The 18139-nt window shown below is 40.5% G+C and overlaps 2 protein-coding genes across 2 annotated transcripts; both read left to right on the top strand.

Moving 5' to 3' along the window:
• Positions 1 to 3651: 3651 nt before the first annotated feature.
• On the top strand, positions 3652 to 7981 carry angptl4 (angiopoietin-like 4). The gene is made up of 7 exons (XM_060906605.1): positions 3652 to 4208; positions 4560 to 4670; positions 4776 to 4848; positions 6075 to 6188; positions 6415 to 6510; positions 6677 to 6955; positions 7048 to 7981. Exons 1-7 carry the CDS (start codon positions 3723 to 3725, stop codon positions 7212 to 7214), a joined length of 1326 nt encoding a protein of 441 aa, XP_060762588.1. The 5' UTR covers positions 3652 to 3722; the 3' UTR covers positions 7215 to 7981.
• Positions 7982 to 14274: 6293 nt separating this feature from the next.
• si:rp71-39b20.4 (potassium voltage-gated channel subfamily V member 2) lies at positions 14275 to 17798 on the top strand. The gene is made up of 2 exons (XM_060905456.1): positions 14275 to 15588; positions 17514 to 17798. The coding sequence occupies exons 1-2, from the start codon at positions 14275 to 14277 to the stop codon at positions 17796 to 17798; spliced, it is 1599 nt and encodes a 532-aa protein (XP_060761439.1).
• The last annotated feature ends 341 nt before the right edge of the window (positions 17799 to 18139 follow it).

Below are 18139 nucleotides of genomic sequence, written 5' to 3'. Positions count from 1 at the left end.
CTGCTGTTGAAACCTTCAGGTTTCTGGGCTCCACAATCTCCCGGGACCTGAAGTGGGAGACCAACACAGTCACTATCATCAAAAAGGCCCAGCAGAGGTTGTACTTTCTGCACCAGCTCAGGAAGCTCAACCTGTCTAAGGAGCTGCTGACACAATTCTACTCTGACATCATTCAGTCTGTTCTCTGCTCTTCCATCACTGTTTGGTTTGGATCGGTCACCAAACAGGACATGAACAGACTGCAACGGACAATAAGGTCTGCAGAGAAAATTATTGGTGTCAGCCTGCCCTCCATCCAAGACCTATACCTGTCCAGAGTCAAGGCCAATTTATGCTGACAACACAGTCCTCGCAGATGGCGTCGCAGATGGCGTCTGCGTAGCCCCCCCACCTTCGCAGACGCTCTGCGCGCACCTCCCAAAAATTGTGACCACCACAGAAGCCTCGCAGACAGCATCGCAGACAAGAGGGCTCTGATTGGTCCACTCTACATCCGCTGTACACGCACTTCCGCTTCCCTACTTTCCCGGTTTGTTTTGTTTTCACGACCGCCATTTTTAAAAACACGAGCGAAGATGGAGCAGCATGAAGAGCGGTTGATCGAGGAAGTGAGGAAGTACGTACATCTATACGACTCCAGTTCTAGTCATTATAAGTAACCAGAGGATAAACACTCCACTAACCACACCCACCAACTACTCCTAGCGATTTCGTGACTTCGCGCCCCCTTGCGTTGTGGCGGTGAATAACATCACGCACGCCTATTACTCCCCGCTCAACGATAAATTACAACTGTCTGTGAAAAGCTATCTGCGAAAGCCTTGTCGAAAGAGCATGCAGAGCCCCTCAGGAAACGGGCAGGTAACATCTCTGTAGACCCATCACACCCTGGTCACAAATTGTTTAAACTTCTCCCCTCTGGGAGATGCTACAGAACACTGTACACAAAAACAACCAGAAACAAGAACAGTTTTTTCCCTCAGGCTGTCTCTGTGATGAACAGCTAAAACCGGACTCAAATATCAGTAACATCAACTGTGAAATATCTGCATACTCATACCGTCATTCTGTGCACACTGTATATTTATATTTACTAATTCATCTGTGCACTATGCTGTCTGTACATATATTTACCCTTCTACATGTACATAACTTTTTGTTTTTGTCTATGCTTTTTATCTGTTTGTACTATGAGAGCTAAGTGAAACCAGAGTCAAATTCCTCATGTGTGTTCACATACCTGGCAAATAAAGTTTTTATTATTTATTTAATTTTTTAAAGTACAATCATGACATACAAACTACAGCGATATTATTGTAGCTGAACTTGTGCTGAATAAAAAAGTCATATGACTTTGAAAATACTGCTTAGATTTGTTGAAATTGACAACAAAATCAGAGCACACCAAAATCATTAGAGTGCCAGAAAATACCCTCGGACCCCGGAGGGTTAATGAATGTTCACATTTTATGAGTTTTATTTTCCTCAGTATTTCATTGGTGTCTTGTGAATAGGCACATAAATGTGGTATGTGTAATTCCCTTTTGTGTAAAACTGTAAATAAAGTAAATAAATGCAGTTCCTGTGGTGTGTGTGTGTGTGGGGGGGGGTGTAAAGTTTTAACGTAGCTGAGTCATTTTCCAGAAGTGTGGATTTTTAACAGCTGCACAGATGTCTTAGAATGTAGGTGAAAGGTCGGTGAGCTTTGAGCTGAAATGCAGCTGTTCAGCCCGAAACACGCAACACACTGCTCATACACACACTACTAACTCCACACTGCTCATACACACACTATAACTCCACACTGCTCATACACACACTATAACTCCACACTGCTCATACACACACACACACTACTAACTCCACACTGCTCATACACACACTATAACTCCACACTGCTCATACACACACTATAACTCTGCACTGCTCATACACACACTACTAACTCCACACTGCTCATACACACACTATAACTCCACACTGCTCATACACACACTATAACTCCACACTGCTCATACACACACTACTAACTCCACACTGCTCATACACACACTATAACTCCACACTGCTCATACACACACTATAACTCCGCACTGCTCATACACACACTACTAACTCCACACTGCTCATACACACACTATAACTCCACACTGCTCATACACACACTATAACTCCACACTGCTTATGTGGAAATTGACATTTTCTTTTCCTTGTTCTGGAGATGTTATTAAAGATAAATATTTTAATAAGATAAACACATTGAATAACAAATACACAAAACAATTTAAACCCTTCCTTTGCACTTTTCCTTTCTTCATTTTTTTGTTTTGTTTTACATAATCATGAACTTGGCTGTAGTTATTGAAAAAGATAATTTTAATTGTAGAGTTGCAGTGTAATTAAATATGTTATTTCTATATATGTTATAGATAAAACGTTTTTCATAATTCTATATATAAAACATATTTCAAAATGTTATATTTGGTTTTGAAAGATTTTTATAGTTTCCACTGTTCACATTGTCAAGTCAAGTTTATTTGTATAGCGCTTTTAACAATAAGCATTGTCACAAAGCAGCTTTACAGAATTTGAACGACTTAAAACATGAGCTAATTTTATCCCTAATCTATCCCCAATGATGAAGCCTGTGGTGATGGTGGCAAGGAAAAACTCCCTCAGACGACATGAGGAAGAAACCTCGAGAAGAACCAGACTCAAAAGGGAACCCATCCTCATCCGGGCAACAACAGACAGCATGACTATAACATTAACAGTCCTAACATAAAGTCAGTCCTAACATCGTCACCACACACCAGGAGCAATTCGAGAATCAGACATTTAGGGGGGCTCAACCCCAAGTCAGAATGTCATGCATACAGTGCCTTGCAATTAATCAATTCAGCTGAAGCATCCAACGCCTGTGTGCGTGCACCGCGACGTCGTGACGTCAGGAATACTGGACAGTTAAACCTGCTTGTGTTTGAACCTGCACCATCTCCAATAGACACGTTGGCAAAATATAATGTTAGGAGACGATGTCAGAAAATAATAATAAAATGCATTATTACTACTGTTACTACTGTTATTTTCTGGGGCGCTAAGATGAAATTTAGGCGTGCTTGAGCATCACTAAAAATGGTCTAAACTCACTAATGCTGAAGACTGTTCTTAACACAAAGTAAATAGATGTTTGGTTTGTGGTTTATTTGCTGTAAATAACACAAGATTAAATAAATTAAGAATTATTTTTAAAAGTGTAATATATTTTCCTTCAAAGCTTTGAGATTAATTTCTGTAAAATAAAAATAAACAAAACATTTCTCTCTCACACACACACACACACACACGCGCGCACCTGTTTAAAGGAAAACGTTATCTGGTGATTCAGTCCTTTTCTTTTTTTGCTACTTTCCTGTTAGCGACCTTTCCCCCAGTTCTCACACTCACTCATCAACACACACACACACTGATCATGTTAATCGCAGTTTTTTATTAATAATTTATTCGATGGTGTTTTGTGTTTAAATCTCGCGAGACGTTGATCATGTAAACCGCTGCATTATTGCGTCAATGCGTACCGAAACGGTTAAACCCCGCGAGGAAAAACCGACCAATCAGAGGTTAGAACCGAGCACAGTGCCAGTATAAATACAGAACAGACCTGCGCGAGCGATACACGGTGTTAAGCGCGAGCGGATCGCAATTTATTCACACACAGCAAAATGAAGCTGAAGCTGTCGGAGCTGCTGTGTATCGCGCTGCTCGTGAGCTCCGGTTCCGGTTCTCCGTACGAGCGAAAAGCTCCTGCAGGAAAAGAGAAGCGCGTGCAATATGCCGCTTGGGATGACGTCAACGTGCTCGCGCACGGCCTGCTGCAACTCGGACAGAGTCTGAAAGAGCACGTAGACAAAACGAAGGGACAGATGAGGGACATTTCTGTCAAACTGCAGGTGTTTAATGGCAGCGTGAGTGAGCTCGCGGCACTGACACGGCGCCTGCACGAGGAAAGCGAGGCTCTCAAAGCGCGAGCACAGAGTCTGGAGGAGCGCGAGAACCGGATCCTCAACATGTCCTCCGAAATGCAGGAGAAAACCGGGGAGCTGCTGAAGGACAGACAGCGCGCGCACGACAGACTCGTTAACCTGGAGGGGAAAGTAGACAGGCACGCGCTCACGAGCAGCAATCATAGCGACGCGCACGCCATTCAGGTATATTTATTTCTGAGCAATAAACTCATAAAACAGCATAATTCTCGTCAATTACACCTCAGTCCACCTGCAGCGGTTGCGTGTGAGAGTGCACGCGCGTGTGTGCATGTACGTGTGGGCGTTAGCGCGCGTGCGTGTCGTACGTGCAGGAACAGTTTCACAGATCAGATCGAAATTTTACTCCATCATCAGTTCCGAGCCGCTCACTGCAGCTGATTCATTTTTTATCATGATTTTAAATGTGACATTTATTCTGTTTGCTGGTGTGTGTCGCTCAGTTGCATTATTTATTCTAATGTACAGTTAATAAACCCTCACACTGCAAATGCCTGTTTTATATTTTGTTTTTAGTTGCTGCTGGAGGGACAGAATCAGAGAATTGATGAACTTGTGGAAAGAATTAAACAGCAGCAGGAAAAACTGGACAAACAGAACATTCGTATTCGAGCATTGCAGAATCAAGTGAGTTATTAATTATGTTAATCGTTTCTCAATGAAGCTATTAAATTGAATTCATCAGTGATATCACCATAGTGTTTATGTAGTAATTATTTATGTGGTTTACAGATCCAGATGAGAAAGGAGAGACTGAACCCGGACGCTGATGAAGTTCGAACTGAACAACAGGACACGTCAACCAGTGAGTTTTGCTCCACACAGATGATTTATATGTATTATTATCATGAAGTAAACATTACATCTGCAGGTATAAGTGTCTATTACGCATGTTATTACAGTTACACTCATTAAAGCTAAACTGCATTGAATCGTATGGGTAAATGAAGTGCAGTAATCAAAGTGCACTCTGTACGCGCACACACACAGTAAGAATAAAAGCCACTCGTGCATATGTTCTGGACAGGGTAGAGGGGTGACAATACTTTGTGCAACGCAATGATCACTAAAAGTACAGCTATTAAGTGACCTGACAAAAGTAAACATTATTTATTGTTTGTAAACACTTAGTAGAATGAAATTACTTTGGTTCAGGTGGAATTATTTAAAAAATTTAAATGAGTTGTAAAGTTTCCAAGTAGGTGAAAGTTGAGGGGTGTTGATCTGATCCACAGAGACACTGAGGTTTAGGTCGGATTTCTGGCTGGGATCCAGATGGAATGCAGACGAATATTTTTGTCTCATGAACTTTGTACAGACTTTCAGCCATTTGGGAAAATTTTATTCCATCACAAAGAAAAATTCAGTCACTTCCTCCAGCAGTGTGACCTTTCCCCTTGATCTGTCAGAAACACACACACAAAATCCTTTGTAATAAAGCTGAATTGTTATGCAAATGTGAATGAAATGAAGTGTATAAATGGAGTTTTGTTTAATTATGAATCACGTTAAAATACTTTCAGTTCAGTGGCTTGAACACAGTGAGTGATGCCTTTAATGGGTTTAATTGTGGTGTTTAGTAGCCTATTTATTACACTGTGTCTCTTTGAGGCTGCATTTCAAATTTCAGCAATGGCTGTTTGCTTGCTGTGACATCACACACACACTGCTGTGCACGTGAAAGAGGCATGAAGTGTGTGTGTGTGTGTGTGTGTGTGTGTGTGTGTGTGTGTGTGTGTGTGTTTAATGAACAGCAGATGAGGGAAGTCAGCTTGAGAACTAGGGGAAAGGTCATGTTGAGACATTCAGTGCTTCCAAATGGGAATTTTCAAATTGCTTTAAAGGAACAATAGTGCATGCATGCACGCACGCACACACACACAGCTTTTAAATTGTCCATTTAATTCAAATAAAAAATCTTACATTTAAGGTGTTTACACACAAACATTTTTTTTCTCAACTGCTGTCTGTTTCTTACACACACCCCTGTGCTGCACTGTTGTGTTCTGTGTGTTTAATATTATTTTGCAGTGATAGCATCAAACTGTCATGATCTTTTCCTGCGTGGAGAGACAGCAAGTGGAGTTTACACGCTGCAGCCTCGTGACTCTCCGCCATTCCGCGTCTACTGCGAAATGACTTCTGGTATGAATACAAACAAATAAGCTAAATAAATACATACTTCAGAGATATTGCACTTAAAAAACAAATCTCTTAATTAGCATGAAGCCTAAACTGCTTTTTTTTTGCTCAGTACATTTTAGTAGCAACAGAAAATAACAAAAATTTAAATAAATAAAACTACAAACTAAATGTCTAAACATAGCAAATGATAATTACACATTTTTCACTGACCTGTGCACATGTATAGATGGTGGCTGGACCGTTATCCAGAAACGTCATGAGGGATCTGTAGATTTTGATCGGCTGTGGAATGAATATCAAAATGGATTTGGAAACCTCGATGGTGAGTTTCTGATCTCAAAACACAGGAAGCTTTAGCAGTTAGCATTTAACCTGCCTTAGCATTAGTATTATGTCAGACTTTACTGTCATTTAAAGAATCTTAATATTAAACTGATCAGAAATCTCAGAGGCTTTTAAAATAAAATCATCTCTAATTTCATGTGCAGGTGAATATTGGCTCGGACTCAAGAAAATGTACCGTGTGACTAAAGATGAAGATTTTATCCTGAGGATCCAAATGTCTGACTGGAGAGATGAGCATCAAAGTGTGCAGTACCGTTTCCGTCTGAACGGGGAGGACAGGAACTATTCTCTCCAAATTCTGGAAAGTCCTGGTGGGAATCTGGAAAGTTCTTTAAGCACTGATTCATCCAGTCTGTCCTTTTCAACTCGCGACAGAGACAATGATCAGAAACATGACTTCAACTGCGCCAAACATCTGTCTGGTGAGCAACCCTAACACGACCTTAACATTAGCCTACCCCACTGTGGAGAAACAGTCTGATCTCCGTTCTAACATTTCCTCTTCTACTTTCAGGTGGCTGGTGGTTCAGTAACTGTGGCCGCTCCAACCTCAATGGCAGGTATTTCATCACACCTCCCAAACAGAGGCATCAGAGGAAACAGGGAATGTTCTGGAAGACCTGGCATGGTCGATATTATTCTCTGAAAACCACAGTGATGATGATTTCACCTGTTCGCTAAACATGTGATGCTGCAGACTGTAACAGCAATGTCATGTCTGTAAGATCCTCTTTCCTAAAGAACTGATTGGTGCTCAGAAGGTCAGATAAACAGAAGGTCTCTTTTGTTAAATTTGTATTAATAAATTGATTTATGAATCTGAGAGGAACTACAAGATAGAAAGCCAAAAATAATCAGATTCTAATGTTGAGCCAACACCCAGTTCTGTGTGTCTGAATGATTGATTTTTTTAGGAATTTTCAAGTGCAGGACATCTCAGAAAGATTCATTTCAGAGACAAAGGTTCATTTTCAGAAGCTTCCTAATGAGATTGTTTACAAAAATAATTGGTTCATGGACCAAGCAGCAGATCATCCACTTTAAGAAATGGCATTAATTAAAGGCATTTTCCAGAGAAAAATTCAACACTCATCATAACGTTATAAATATGTAAAATACAGTTCTTAACAGGAGTGTTATTCAGCGAGTTTGAACCTGTGCACATTCCTGTGGATTGACTTTCAGTCACATTGACTGGTGTTAATATTTTACTGCTGTTTTCACTTTAAACACTGACGTGTGTTTGCGTATGTTTGTCAGTGTTGTGTGTAATATATTAATGTTATTTGATTAGATAGTTGTCCTATTTTCATGATAGTTGTTTTAACATTCTTTGTGCATTTGTATTTTCTTTCATAATTTATGTTTGCACGATAAGGCGTAGTGTCATTTTTTACAAAAAGAGTTGGTCTCAAACAGACCAATAAATCTTATTTTTGAAAACCCTTCTTGCTGCCTCTTGAAAATTTATTTATGAGTTCGAGGGCCACAGGCGGGGCGGTAGGGGGAGGAGACGAGTTGGTGATGGGGGTGAGGCTTTGGTGGGTGATGGGGGGACATGACGGGATGATAACAAAAGCATGAACACGTCTATAGGCAGCACGCTGCCTGTTGTACATACAAGCTCATGCGCTCTCTCTCTCACACACTCAGACTCCTCACATGGAACCAATAATAAACCGTTTTAATCTATTAATGTAAATGGAAAAAACTTAATGAGCAAACATATGGACTTAAAAATGAGAAACTCCTTCAGAATAACCCTTTAAACTCACTCTCATCCCGACACACATTTCCTATTGGTGTCACTGAATAATAAGCTTTAAAATTAATATTTGGAATAAATAATCTGTTTAAGGCTCACTGTTCTTCTCTCTATATATGCTGGAATTATTCGTAAAGCTATTAGCCTCCACTCCTATGCCAGTGACACAGCTGTATGTTTCAAAGTTGAATGTGTAATGGACATTAGACACTGGATGTAGAGTAACTTCTACTTAACTCTGACAACAAAGTACTTCTAGGGCCACATGTTTCTCACAAGCCTCACTCATGTAGAAATAATTTCCTGTATAATATTCTTTATTGTTATTCAAGTCCTTAGTAACTCTGCTGTCATCTCTGTAGTATTCTGAGCTGACAGACAATCTGCCAACACTTTACTAAGTTCTTAGTTTGATTACCAGCATCATCCACATCAGTCTCTCATCACCTGAGGTAAAAATTACTATCAGTGTTTAAACACAAGCCTCACTGTCCTCTCTTCACACCACTGATCTCTCTTCATGCTAAATAAAAGAGATATTCTTTCCTTTAGGGTGCACAGTCTTAATTTTGTTACATATTTCTTTTGTCATATTAATCTTTGCACATTTGGATATGTTTTTGCTTTTTTGGTGTTAAAATGTCATTTTATGATGCAGAGTTTATTAACCAAAATATATTTTTTTAAATACATTGAAGAAAGCACAAGGACCAACCATTGCATTAGAGCCTCACTGATAAATATTATAAAGCTCCCAACTCTAGTTTGGTATTACCACTTTCTCCTGGTCAAAAATGCAAAGTTCTGCTCTTCCATGTCATTCCACTTGTCCTCCTGACCTTCCACATTACGCATGTGTAGGTTTTTCTTTCTCCAGTGTTCTCCGAAGACCCTCTGGCTTCTTGGGTTGTGAATAAATCTCAATTCCTTGCATAGTTGTTTTCACCATACTGGGAGTCCAGAAGAGAAATTTTCCTCAGCTATGGGCTGTGGATGAGCAACTATTAGTTGTAAATATCTCATCTCATTATCTGTAGCCGCTTTATCCTGTTCTACAGGGTCGCAGGCGAGCTGGATCCTATCCCAGCTGACTACGGGCGAAAGGCGGGGTACACCCTGGACAAGTCGCCAGGTCATCACAGAGCTGACACATAGACACAGACAACCATTCACACTCACATTCACACCTACGCTCAATTTAGAGTCACCAGTTAACCTAACCTGCATGTCTTTGGACTGTGGGGGAAACCGGAGCACCCGGAGGAAACCCACGCGGACACGGGGAGAACATGCAAACTCCACACAGAAAGGCCCTCGCCGGCCACGGGGCTCAAACCCGGACCTTCTTGCTGTGAGGCGACAGCGCTAACCACTACACCACCGTGCCGCCCCTCAACATAAATTCATCTCTTAAATTTTATTCAACTCGTTAACTTGGGTCCATGTAAATGTTTGTTTCAGGGTTTTTTTGTACAACTAACATGAATTGATCATGTATATTTAAAGCCCTGGAATAAAAGCAGTGTGAAATCCCACACACATGAGTGCAGCTTTGGACCCAGGACCTGGAAACTCATCGCAACAACAATCGCTCAATGGTTACTGATCAGAAGGTTGGGGGATTCAAACCCCAGTACCGCCATGATGCCACTGTTGGGCCCCTAAGCAAGGTCCTTAACCATCTGTTCCAGGGAGATGTGTACACAGCTGGTCTTGCACTCTAACCCTAACTTCCTAGCAATGAGGGATATATAAAGAAAATAATTTCACTGTGTTGTATATGTGACAAATGAATGCTTCCTTTTCTTTTGAAGCACCATGGACATTTTACTAAGCTCCTCCCATCCTCCCATCCTTCTACCAAGGGACCGTTGAGGGTGTTCTCTGCTGTTACATCACTGTCTGGTTCAGGAACTGCAACATCACTGAACGAAAGTCCCTGCAGCAGATAGTAAGGACGGCAGAGAGGATCATCAGAGTCTCTCTCTCATCCATCTCCCAACTCTATATGAAGCGCACCATCCGTCATGCCAACAACATAGTGCAGGACAAGTCCCACCCATCACATGCACTGTTCTCCCTCCTAATGTCTGGCAGAAGGTACTGTAATGTCCAAACCATCACTACCAGACACGGCAACAGCTTCTTCCCCCAGGCACTCATGCCCCTTTTCCACCAAAGCAGTTCCAGGGCTGGTTCGGGGCCAGTGCTTAGTTTGGAACCGGGTTTTCTGTTTCCACTGACAAAGAACTGGCTCTGGGACCAGAAAAACCGGTTCCAGGCTAGCACCAGCTCTTTGCTGGGCCAGAGGAAAGAACCGCTTACATCAGCGGGGGGGGGGGTTGGTAAGACCAACAACAATCGCAAGACCGTGAAAGGTCACCATTTTTAAGTGCCGAGAAGCAGCAGCTGTACAAATGCGAAGTCATCCATTATTGTTGTTGTTGTTGTTGCTGCTTCTTCTCCGTGTTGTTGTTGCTTCGATATTCGCACCAAGGTTTATGCAAATGCAGCAACGTAACTGACGTATACAGCAACGTAACTGACGTATACAGCGACGTAGTGACGTGGCTCCCCTTAGCACCATGAGCTATGGAAAAGCAAACTGGTTCTCAGCTGGCTCGCAAGTTGAACGAGTTGTGAACCAGCACCAGCACTGGCCCAAACCAGCCCTGGAACTGATTTGGTGGAAAAGGGGTATCAGAGTCCTCAACTCGCTGTTACCCTGAAGAACTGACAGTTCAAACTGAAACTACAACTTCTCATCCATTCACACCCATTTGCACTACACTGCCTATTTGCACACAAATGCACAATTGCCACTTTGCACCTGTCTTGTTATTTATGTTGTTTATTGCACTTAGATAGCTATATGTTTAGATAGCTAAATGTCTACTTAGATAGCTATAATAATAATAATAATAATAATAATAATAATAATAATAATAGGCGGCACGGTGGTGTAGTGGTTAGCGCTGTCGCCTCACAGCAAGAAGGTCCGGGTTCGAGCCCCGGGGCCGGCGAGGGCCTTTCTGTGTGGAGTTTGCATGTTCTCCCCGTGTCCGCGTGGGTTTCCTCCGGGTGCTCCGGTTTCCCCCACAGTCCAAAGACATGCAGGTTAGGTTAACTGGTGACTCTAAATTGAGCGTAGGTGTGAATGTGAGTGTGAATGGTTGTCTGTGTCTATGTGTCAGCCCTGTGATGACCTGGCGACTTGTCCAGGGTGAACCCCGCCTTTCGCCCGTAGTCAGCTGGGATAGGCTCCAGCTTGCCTGCGACCCTGTAGAACAGGATAAAGCGGCTAGAGATAATGAGATGAGATAATAATAATAATAATAATAATATAATCAGTTCAATTTATATAATGCCTTTCTCACACCCAAAGTCGCTTTACAGTTGAAGGGGGGAAAAATGAGTCCACCAAAAGAGGGTCAGGATGTAATTCCAATGGCATAGCTAACACAATCCCACCAGGCACATGAAGATAAATCCCACACCACCTGCACAGCCGCTGAAACCCTGCCAGGCAACATCACTCAGAACACCGTGTCATGGATCCACAAAGCGAGCACAGAAGCACCACCATGCAAAGTGCCAGGATGTCCCAAACCACCTGCACAGCCTCTGCCATGCCACTGAGCAACATTGCTCAGAGCACCGCACCAAGCACAAAAGTATTGCCGCACAGAGCACTGGACAACCCCGATGTTAAAAAGAGCAATGCGCTCACTGCAGTCCATAGTGAGGTGCACAGGCATCGCCCACGGCACACCAAGGTCTGGAGGGAACTGACACCACAACCGGCAGACAAAATACTCAAACAAAAAACAAACATCAAACTACACAAACACAACAAAAGAAAAAAAAATGAAAAGCTCCGGTGAGAAGCAGCAGCCAAAATGCGCACGGCGTACTCTCAGACAGAAATGGAAACAGAAAAAAAGCTATAGATAGGGTTATTTATATTCCTTGTTTTGTAATCTTCTATTTTCTCTATAAATGCACCATGGGGAGCCTGAGGGGAACGCTATTTCAATGCACTGTATACTTGTATATGGACATATTGACAATAAAGCTCTCTTAAATCTTAAACCTTACTGCTGTGTTTGATAAACTGGCTACTTACACAATGTGGTCTCTGAAGTGAGATGCCAAGGTGAAATTAAAAAGTTTCTTAACACAGATGTCTGGATAAGGAAAATTGTTTTTGTCAACATGTGTGACTTTAACCATCGCCTTCCATTACGCCTGATGTTTCTCACATTAAGTTTATTATTCACCTGCTGTGTTCCTGCATTTCAGTTATTTACACATTTTGTTGTCCTGTAAAACAAAATAATAATTTGTCCTTTGAAATCAACAAATGTATCAATTAGTATTATGTTGTCGAGTGTATGATAAGAAAATGTGAAAGTTGTTAATAATAATAATAATAATAATAATAGTGGTACAGTGGTGTAGTGGTTAGCACTGTCGCCTCACAGCAAGAAGGTTCTGGGTTCGAGCCCAGTGACTGACGGGGGCCTTTCTGTGTGGAGTTTGCATGTTCTCCCCGTGTCTGCGTGGGTTTCCTCCGGGTGCTCCGGTTTCCCCCACAGTCCAAAGACATGCAGGTTAGGTTAACTGGTGACTCTAAATTGACCGTAGGTGTGAATGTGAGTGTGTCTCTGTGTGTCGTCCTGTGATGACCTGGCGACTTGTCCAGGGTGTACCCCGCCTTTCGCCCGTAGTCAGCTGGGATAGGCTCCAGCCCGTTCGCGACCCTGCACAGGATAAGCGGTTACAGATAATGGATAGATGGATGTAATAACAATAATAATAATACATTGATCAGCAAATTACAGCATAAGTGAATATGGTAATGTTTGTAAAAGCGAGAGAAATGTTCATTATTTCTGCAGACTTGCTGTGTTACTTCTAAACTGTTGTATTACATACTACCATCCAGTACACTAGCACTGCTCGTTTTCCCAAACACGATTCCTGACATAACTCATTGTTTGAAACCCCAGATAGTGATGTTGGGTTTTCATAATCATTAAAAATACTGTTGTGTTAACATAAACAGTAGAGGGGGCTGCTGTTGCATAAGGAATTTCAGCACTGTTGCTCATTTTCTCAATTTCCTGCAGATCTTTTTGTCCTGATTAATGTTTAATGAATGTTTAACTGTATTGAGCTTCTCAGCACTCATCTACATGACCAATGTTTCGTACCAGCTGTGATGAATTCCTGTGATTAATCTTGCAATGTACTTCTGTATGACTAACACTGGGTTTATGATGGTTTGTATTATCTTGTGTATTGGACCACAATGAAAGGGGGCATTAATGGGGTGAGTCAGGATTTTGAGCTTTGCCCCTGGATCTATGACTTTAGAGCTGATCATCAGTGTCAGGTTTAGACAGTGTTCTCTGTGAAAAATGAACAAATGACCAAAACAATTCCCAAATGTTCATGCCTCACAATGTAGCAACAACATATGCACTTAATGAAGTACAGAAAAAATAACTGTATCGTGTCAGGGCAACAATTAAACACAGTACAGTAATCAGAGGACAGATCTAGACCTTTAATGTCGCTAAACATTAATGATCATTTAACAATTACATGGGTTTGAGCCTCACTGTGTTGGGTTGAAGCTGTTGAACTTCTGCATTTCCTGTTTGAACTTTGAATCACTGCACTAATCCTCATGACTGTATTTTTAACTCCAAGAGATTAGGAGTGTGTGAAGTGATTAAATCCCTTGCTCCTTGTCTTCTGCTCTGTTCTTCTTCATCTTGCAGACTGGAGACTGACTACATGAGGGATTGATGATTTGGAATGTGTTTGGGTATTTCTTTTTGTCACAGTTTAAAACTATTATTTTGACTTAATTTGGAAAAATACTTTTAGACTGTGATTTGAATTCTTGCTCAAATAATCAATTATCAGTGGGTGGACATCTAATCCTTTTTCTGAGGACCTGCAATGATGAACCAATCAAGATGTCATTTCAAACAGTTGATAAAGAGGCGATCAAGTCTTTTTGCTAGTGTTAAACTCAATGTCAGCTTCTCCCAAAGCATCGAGGAAGGAGACAGTGCTTTTCCTTTTTCACAGGACAGTTCTGTTAAACCATGGACATCGATGGATAGACTCGACAGCCCGGCAAATAAAGTAGAAGATTTAAAAACTACAAGTAAAGAAAATAAATGTGATAATACAAAGCCACAACACAGACATTCAGGAATGATACACCTGAATGTAGGTGGAAAATTGTTTCATCTTTCTAAACATCTGGCCATTAAATATCCTAAATCACGAATTGGAGCTTTAGCTGTATGTTCAGATCCTGTAAAGCGACTGACACTCTGTGATGATTACTGTGTGATTAATAACGAATTTTTCTTTGACCGGGACCCAACGTTCTTCCACTACATCTTCCACCTTTACTACAGTAACATGCTGTGGGTGATGGAGAGTCTGTGTCCCATTCACTTTGAGGAAGAAATTGAGTTTTGGGGTTTAAACCTGAATGACACACCTCGCTGCTGTAGAATCCTGTATGAGGAAAAAGTGGATGAAATTCGAGACCAACTTAAGGTGAATAAAGAACTGATGGCTGAAATTGAGCCTGTTCACAATGATGAGGGATTTAAAACAATGTTTCTGGGTGATCTTCGGAAGACTCTTTGGGATTTAATGGAAAATCCATACTCATCTGTGGGAGCGAAGTTTTTCGCTGTGTTGTCCACCATCTTTGTGCTCATCTCGATTGTTGCCATGACTCTAAACACTGTGAATGAACTGACAGAATATAAAATTTATGGAAGAACATACATGGAGTTTGTCGAGATCATTTCAATTCTCTTCTTCACCTTTGAGTATTTCCTTCGTCTGCTGACCACCAGCAATGTGAAGAATTTCCTGAAAAGTGCCCTGAACTTTGTTGACTTGGTAGCAGTGATGCCATATTTTATCCAGTTGGTGTTTGAGACATTTTCAGATCAGGAAGATCTCAGTGTTCAAGATGACCTCAAAACAATGGCACGTGTGAGCAAAGTCAGCAAAGTACTAAAGATTGTCAAATTGATGAGAATTTTTCGCATTCTAAAATTAGCAAGACACTCAACAGGAATGCGAGCATTTGGTTTCACTCTGCGTCAGTGTTTTGAGCAGGTGTGCTGCTTATTTTTATTTATTATTATGGGAATCTTTGTTTTTTCTGCTCTAATGTACTCGGTGGAACAAGATGTGGTGGGGACTCCATTCAGCAGCATTCCAGATACGTGGTGGTGGGCAGCAGTGAGTACACACACACACACACACACACACACACACACACACACACATATACACACACACACACACTCTCTCTCTCTCTCTCTCTCTCTCTCTCTCTCTCTCTCTCTCTCTCTCTCAAACAGGACACATACATTCTGAACAGAAATAAAGGTAATGAGGCTCAGAAATGCAGCTGAAATTTCACCAGTGAAAAATAATCGAGCTAGATTTGTATTCATAATAATAATAATAATAATAATAATAATAATAATAATAATAATAATAATAATAATATGTATTTGGAGCATATAAACAAAGTCTCTATGCTCTTACAAAAAGAAAATAGAAGGAAATTAAAATAAATTAAAATTCATAGATATTCTGTAAGTTGTTTATATAGATATTGTTTCAGTCATGTGATTTTTTTTTTTTGTAGCTGCCATATTAATGTCCATTGGTAGGAAAGAAAGAGCAGAAAATTAAATAAACAGCAGAGAAGTGAAACCTACAAAAAACATTGATCATAGGCTTTGATCTTTATCAAGTCCTAGGAAAAATCTATTTCATATTAAATATTATATAAACATATTACATATATTCAGTCCACAATTCATCTCCATACACTCCATACTTCTCCAAAATGAAGCTCTCCAAAGCTAGGTAAGTAAACAGCTATGTCATTTAATCAGACTTTATAATGTCTAAACTTTGTAGTGATGTTAGTTGTGAGCTAAAGCCAGCCAGTGAAGTTTGTAGATTAGGGAGATATGTATATAGGGCTGGTTGATATATATGTAGATATTTATTATTCAGAAAACCCACTGGTAAAGCAACAAACAAACAACATTAAGCATACTAAAACAGACTAAAACAGTCTGAAGTGCTGCGTTCCTGGTTTTACTATGACAACTGCTGCTGCCAACATTCCTGACAGATGTAGAAATTCTGTATATGTGTGGTATGTCCACTTATAAATTCCTGACTTCTTCCATAATCAGGACATCCCTGTATTCAGGAAGGCTCGGGTGGCACTTTTCTCATGATTGACTTTTAGTCCCAGAGTTTCGTTTGTGATATCAGGAGCTCTGTCTGGCTCACTACTTGCTGTTGCGATGCAGCAAACTGCAGTCAGTCATCAAAATGGGGTTTAGACACAGACCCTGGGGTTGTGGGTGCTATAGGCGAATCACACACACACACACACACACACACACACACACACACACACACACACACACACACACACACACTATATGAAAAAGCTGTATACTAAAGCTAACCCAAAGGGAAAGACTGATATATCACTCGGCTTAGAAGCAGAAGAAAAATCTGAATTTGACAGCAATCGGAAAATAGAAATATGCATCTTTCATATCTGGAGCCTCAAACCACTTGTGTTTGTTCACTGTTTGCATCACATGGTATGCAAAATAGACAGAACAGCAGTTGTTTTAAGGAACCCATGCAAATCCTCTGGTCCATGTACAACTCTTGCTTGTTTCTCCTGCAGTGACTTCTCATTGGTTTGGGTTTTGTGGATACTTGTGTTTGGCTGTGGTTGATGCCAAAACTGTAAATGTTACCATGTGTGTTTATGAGCCACTGATCTGATCTGATCTGATCTGATCAGTGCTCTCTAATGCTTTAGTTGCAGAGGGAGAATCAACAAATCAGATCACTCGAGTGTAAAAAATGAAAAGCAGCCACTAAAACTCCTGAGTCTTTATCTCTGTATTTTAATTTATTTTGGTTTGTGAGCTTAATAATATTTTGAAAATAAACATTCACCTCATTTGGCTGATTTTTTTTTTCCAAAGGAGCTTAAAATTGACACAGAATACAGCTAAGCTGTTGATGGTTAGGCACCAACCATGGCAGCTTGGTGGTGCTTGAATTTGAAATAATCTTTTATTGATTATTTGTTATTTATTGTATCTTTCCTGCAGGTGAGCATCTCCACAGTGGGCTACGGTGATGTGATTCCAGTTTCATTTTCTGGTTGTGTTGTGGCATTTGGCTGCATTTCATTTGGGATTATTTTAAATGGAATGCCAATTTCTATCCTGTTTAATAAATTTTCAGATTATTATGCCAAACTCAAAGCACAGGAACATACCCACACGAAAGTCCAGTGCAGTCTGCACCTCAGAAAACGCTTAGAGCGAAAGTTTGAGAATTGTTTTAATCCTCAAGACACTGAAACCAACAATGAATTTCAGCATCAGAGATGAAACTTTACACACAGGTTTATTACAATTGGATCAAATGTGTGGTTTCTTAATTTCTGTCAGTAGTGTTTAATTATTCTTAAATGCTTTAAAGCAAAGATTTACTTCAATAAAAGTTCTCAATTTGGTTTTAGGTACATATTTGTGGTTAATAAGTTATTAATGTTATTAGGTGTGTATCAGGTGTACTAGTATTTATTGTATTTATTGTATTCTTATTATATACTCACAAAAATTCCACAAAAATAAAACATTATGTTCCAGCTGAAATTCATGACACAGACAAAGGTCATCATAAGGTTCACAAAAGTTTAATAGAACTTATTTATAATATAACACATTTA

Source organism: Neoarius graeffei, chromosome 23 (assembly GCF_027579695.1).
Source record: "Neoarius graeffei isolate fNeoGra1 chromosome 23, fNeoGra1.pri, whole genome shotgun sequence".
Classification (NCBI taxonomy): Eukaryota; Metazoa; Chordata; class Actinopteri; order Siluriformes; family Ariidae; genus Neoarius; species Neoarius graeffei.
This window is presented reverse-complemented; position numbering and strand designations above follow the sequence as displayed.

What these genes read in the sequence shown, in the direction of transcription:
- si:rp71-39b20.4 (XM_060905456.1), top strand. Translation starts at nt 14,275, where the DNA reads ATGAACCAATCAAGATGTCATTTCAAACAGTTGATAAAGAGGCGATCA. An exon ending in ATACGTGGTGGTGGGCAGCA is followed by an intron (nt 15,589 to 17,513) that starts GTGAGTACACAC and finishes TCTTTCCTGCAG; the next exon opens with GTGAGCATCTCCACAGTGGG.
- angptl4 (XM_060906605.1), top strand. Translation starts at nt 3,723, where the DNA reads ATGAAGCTGAAGCTGTCGGAGCTGCTGTGTATCGCGCTGCTCGTGAGC. An exon ending in ACAACAGGACACGTCAACCA is followed by an intron (nt 4,849 to 6,074) that starts GTGAGTTTTGCT and finishes ATTATTTTGCAG; the next exon opens with TGATAGCATCAAACTGTCAT. An exon ending in CTGCGCCAAACATCTGTCTG is followed by an intron (nt 6,956 to 7,047) that starts GTGAGCAACCCT and finishes TTCTACTTTCAG; the next exon opens with GTGGCTGGTGGTTCAGTAAC.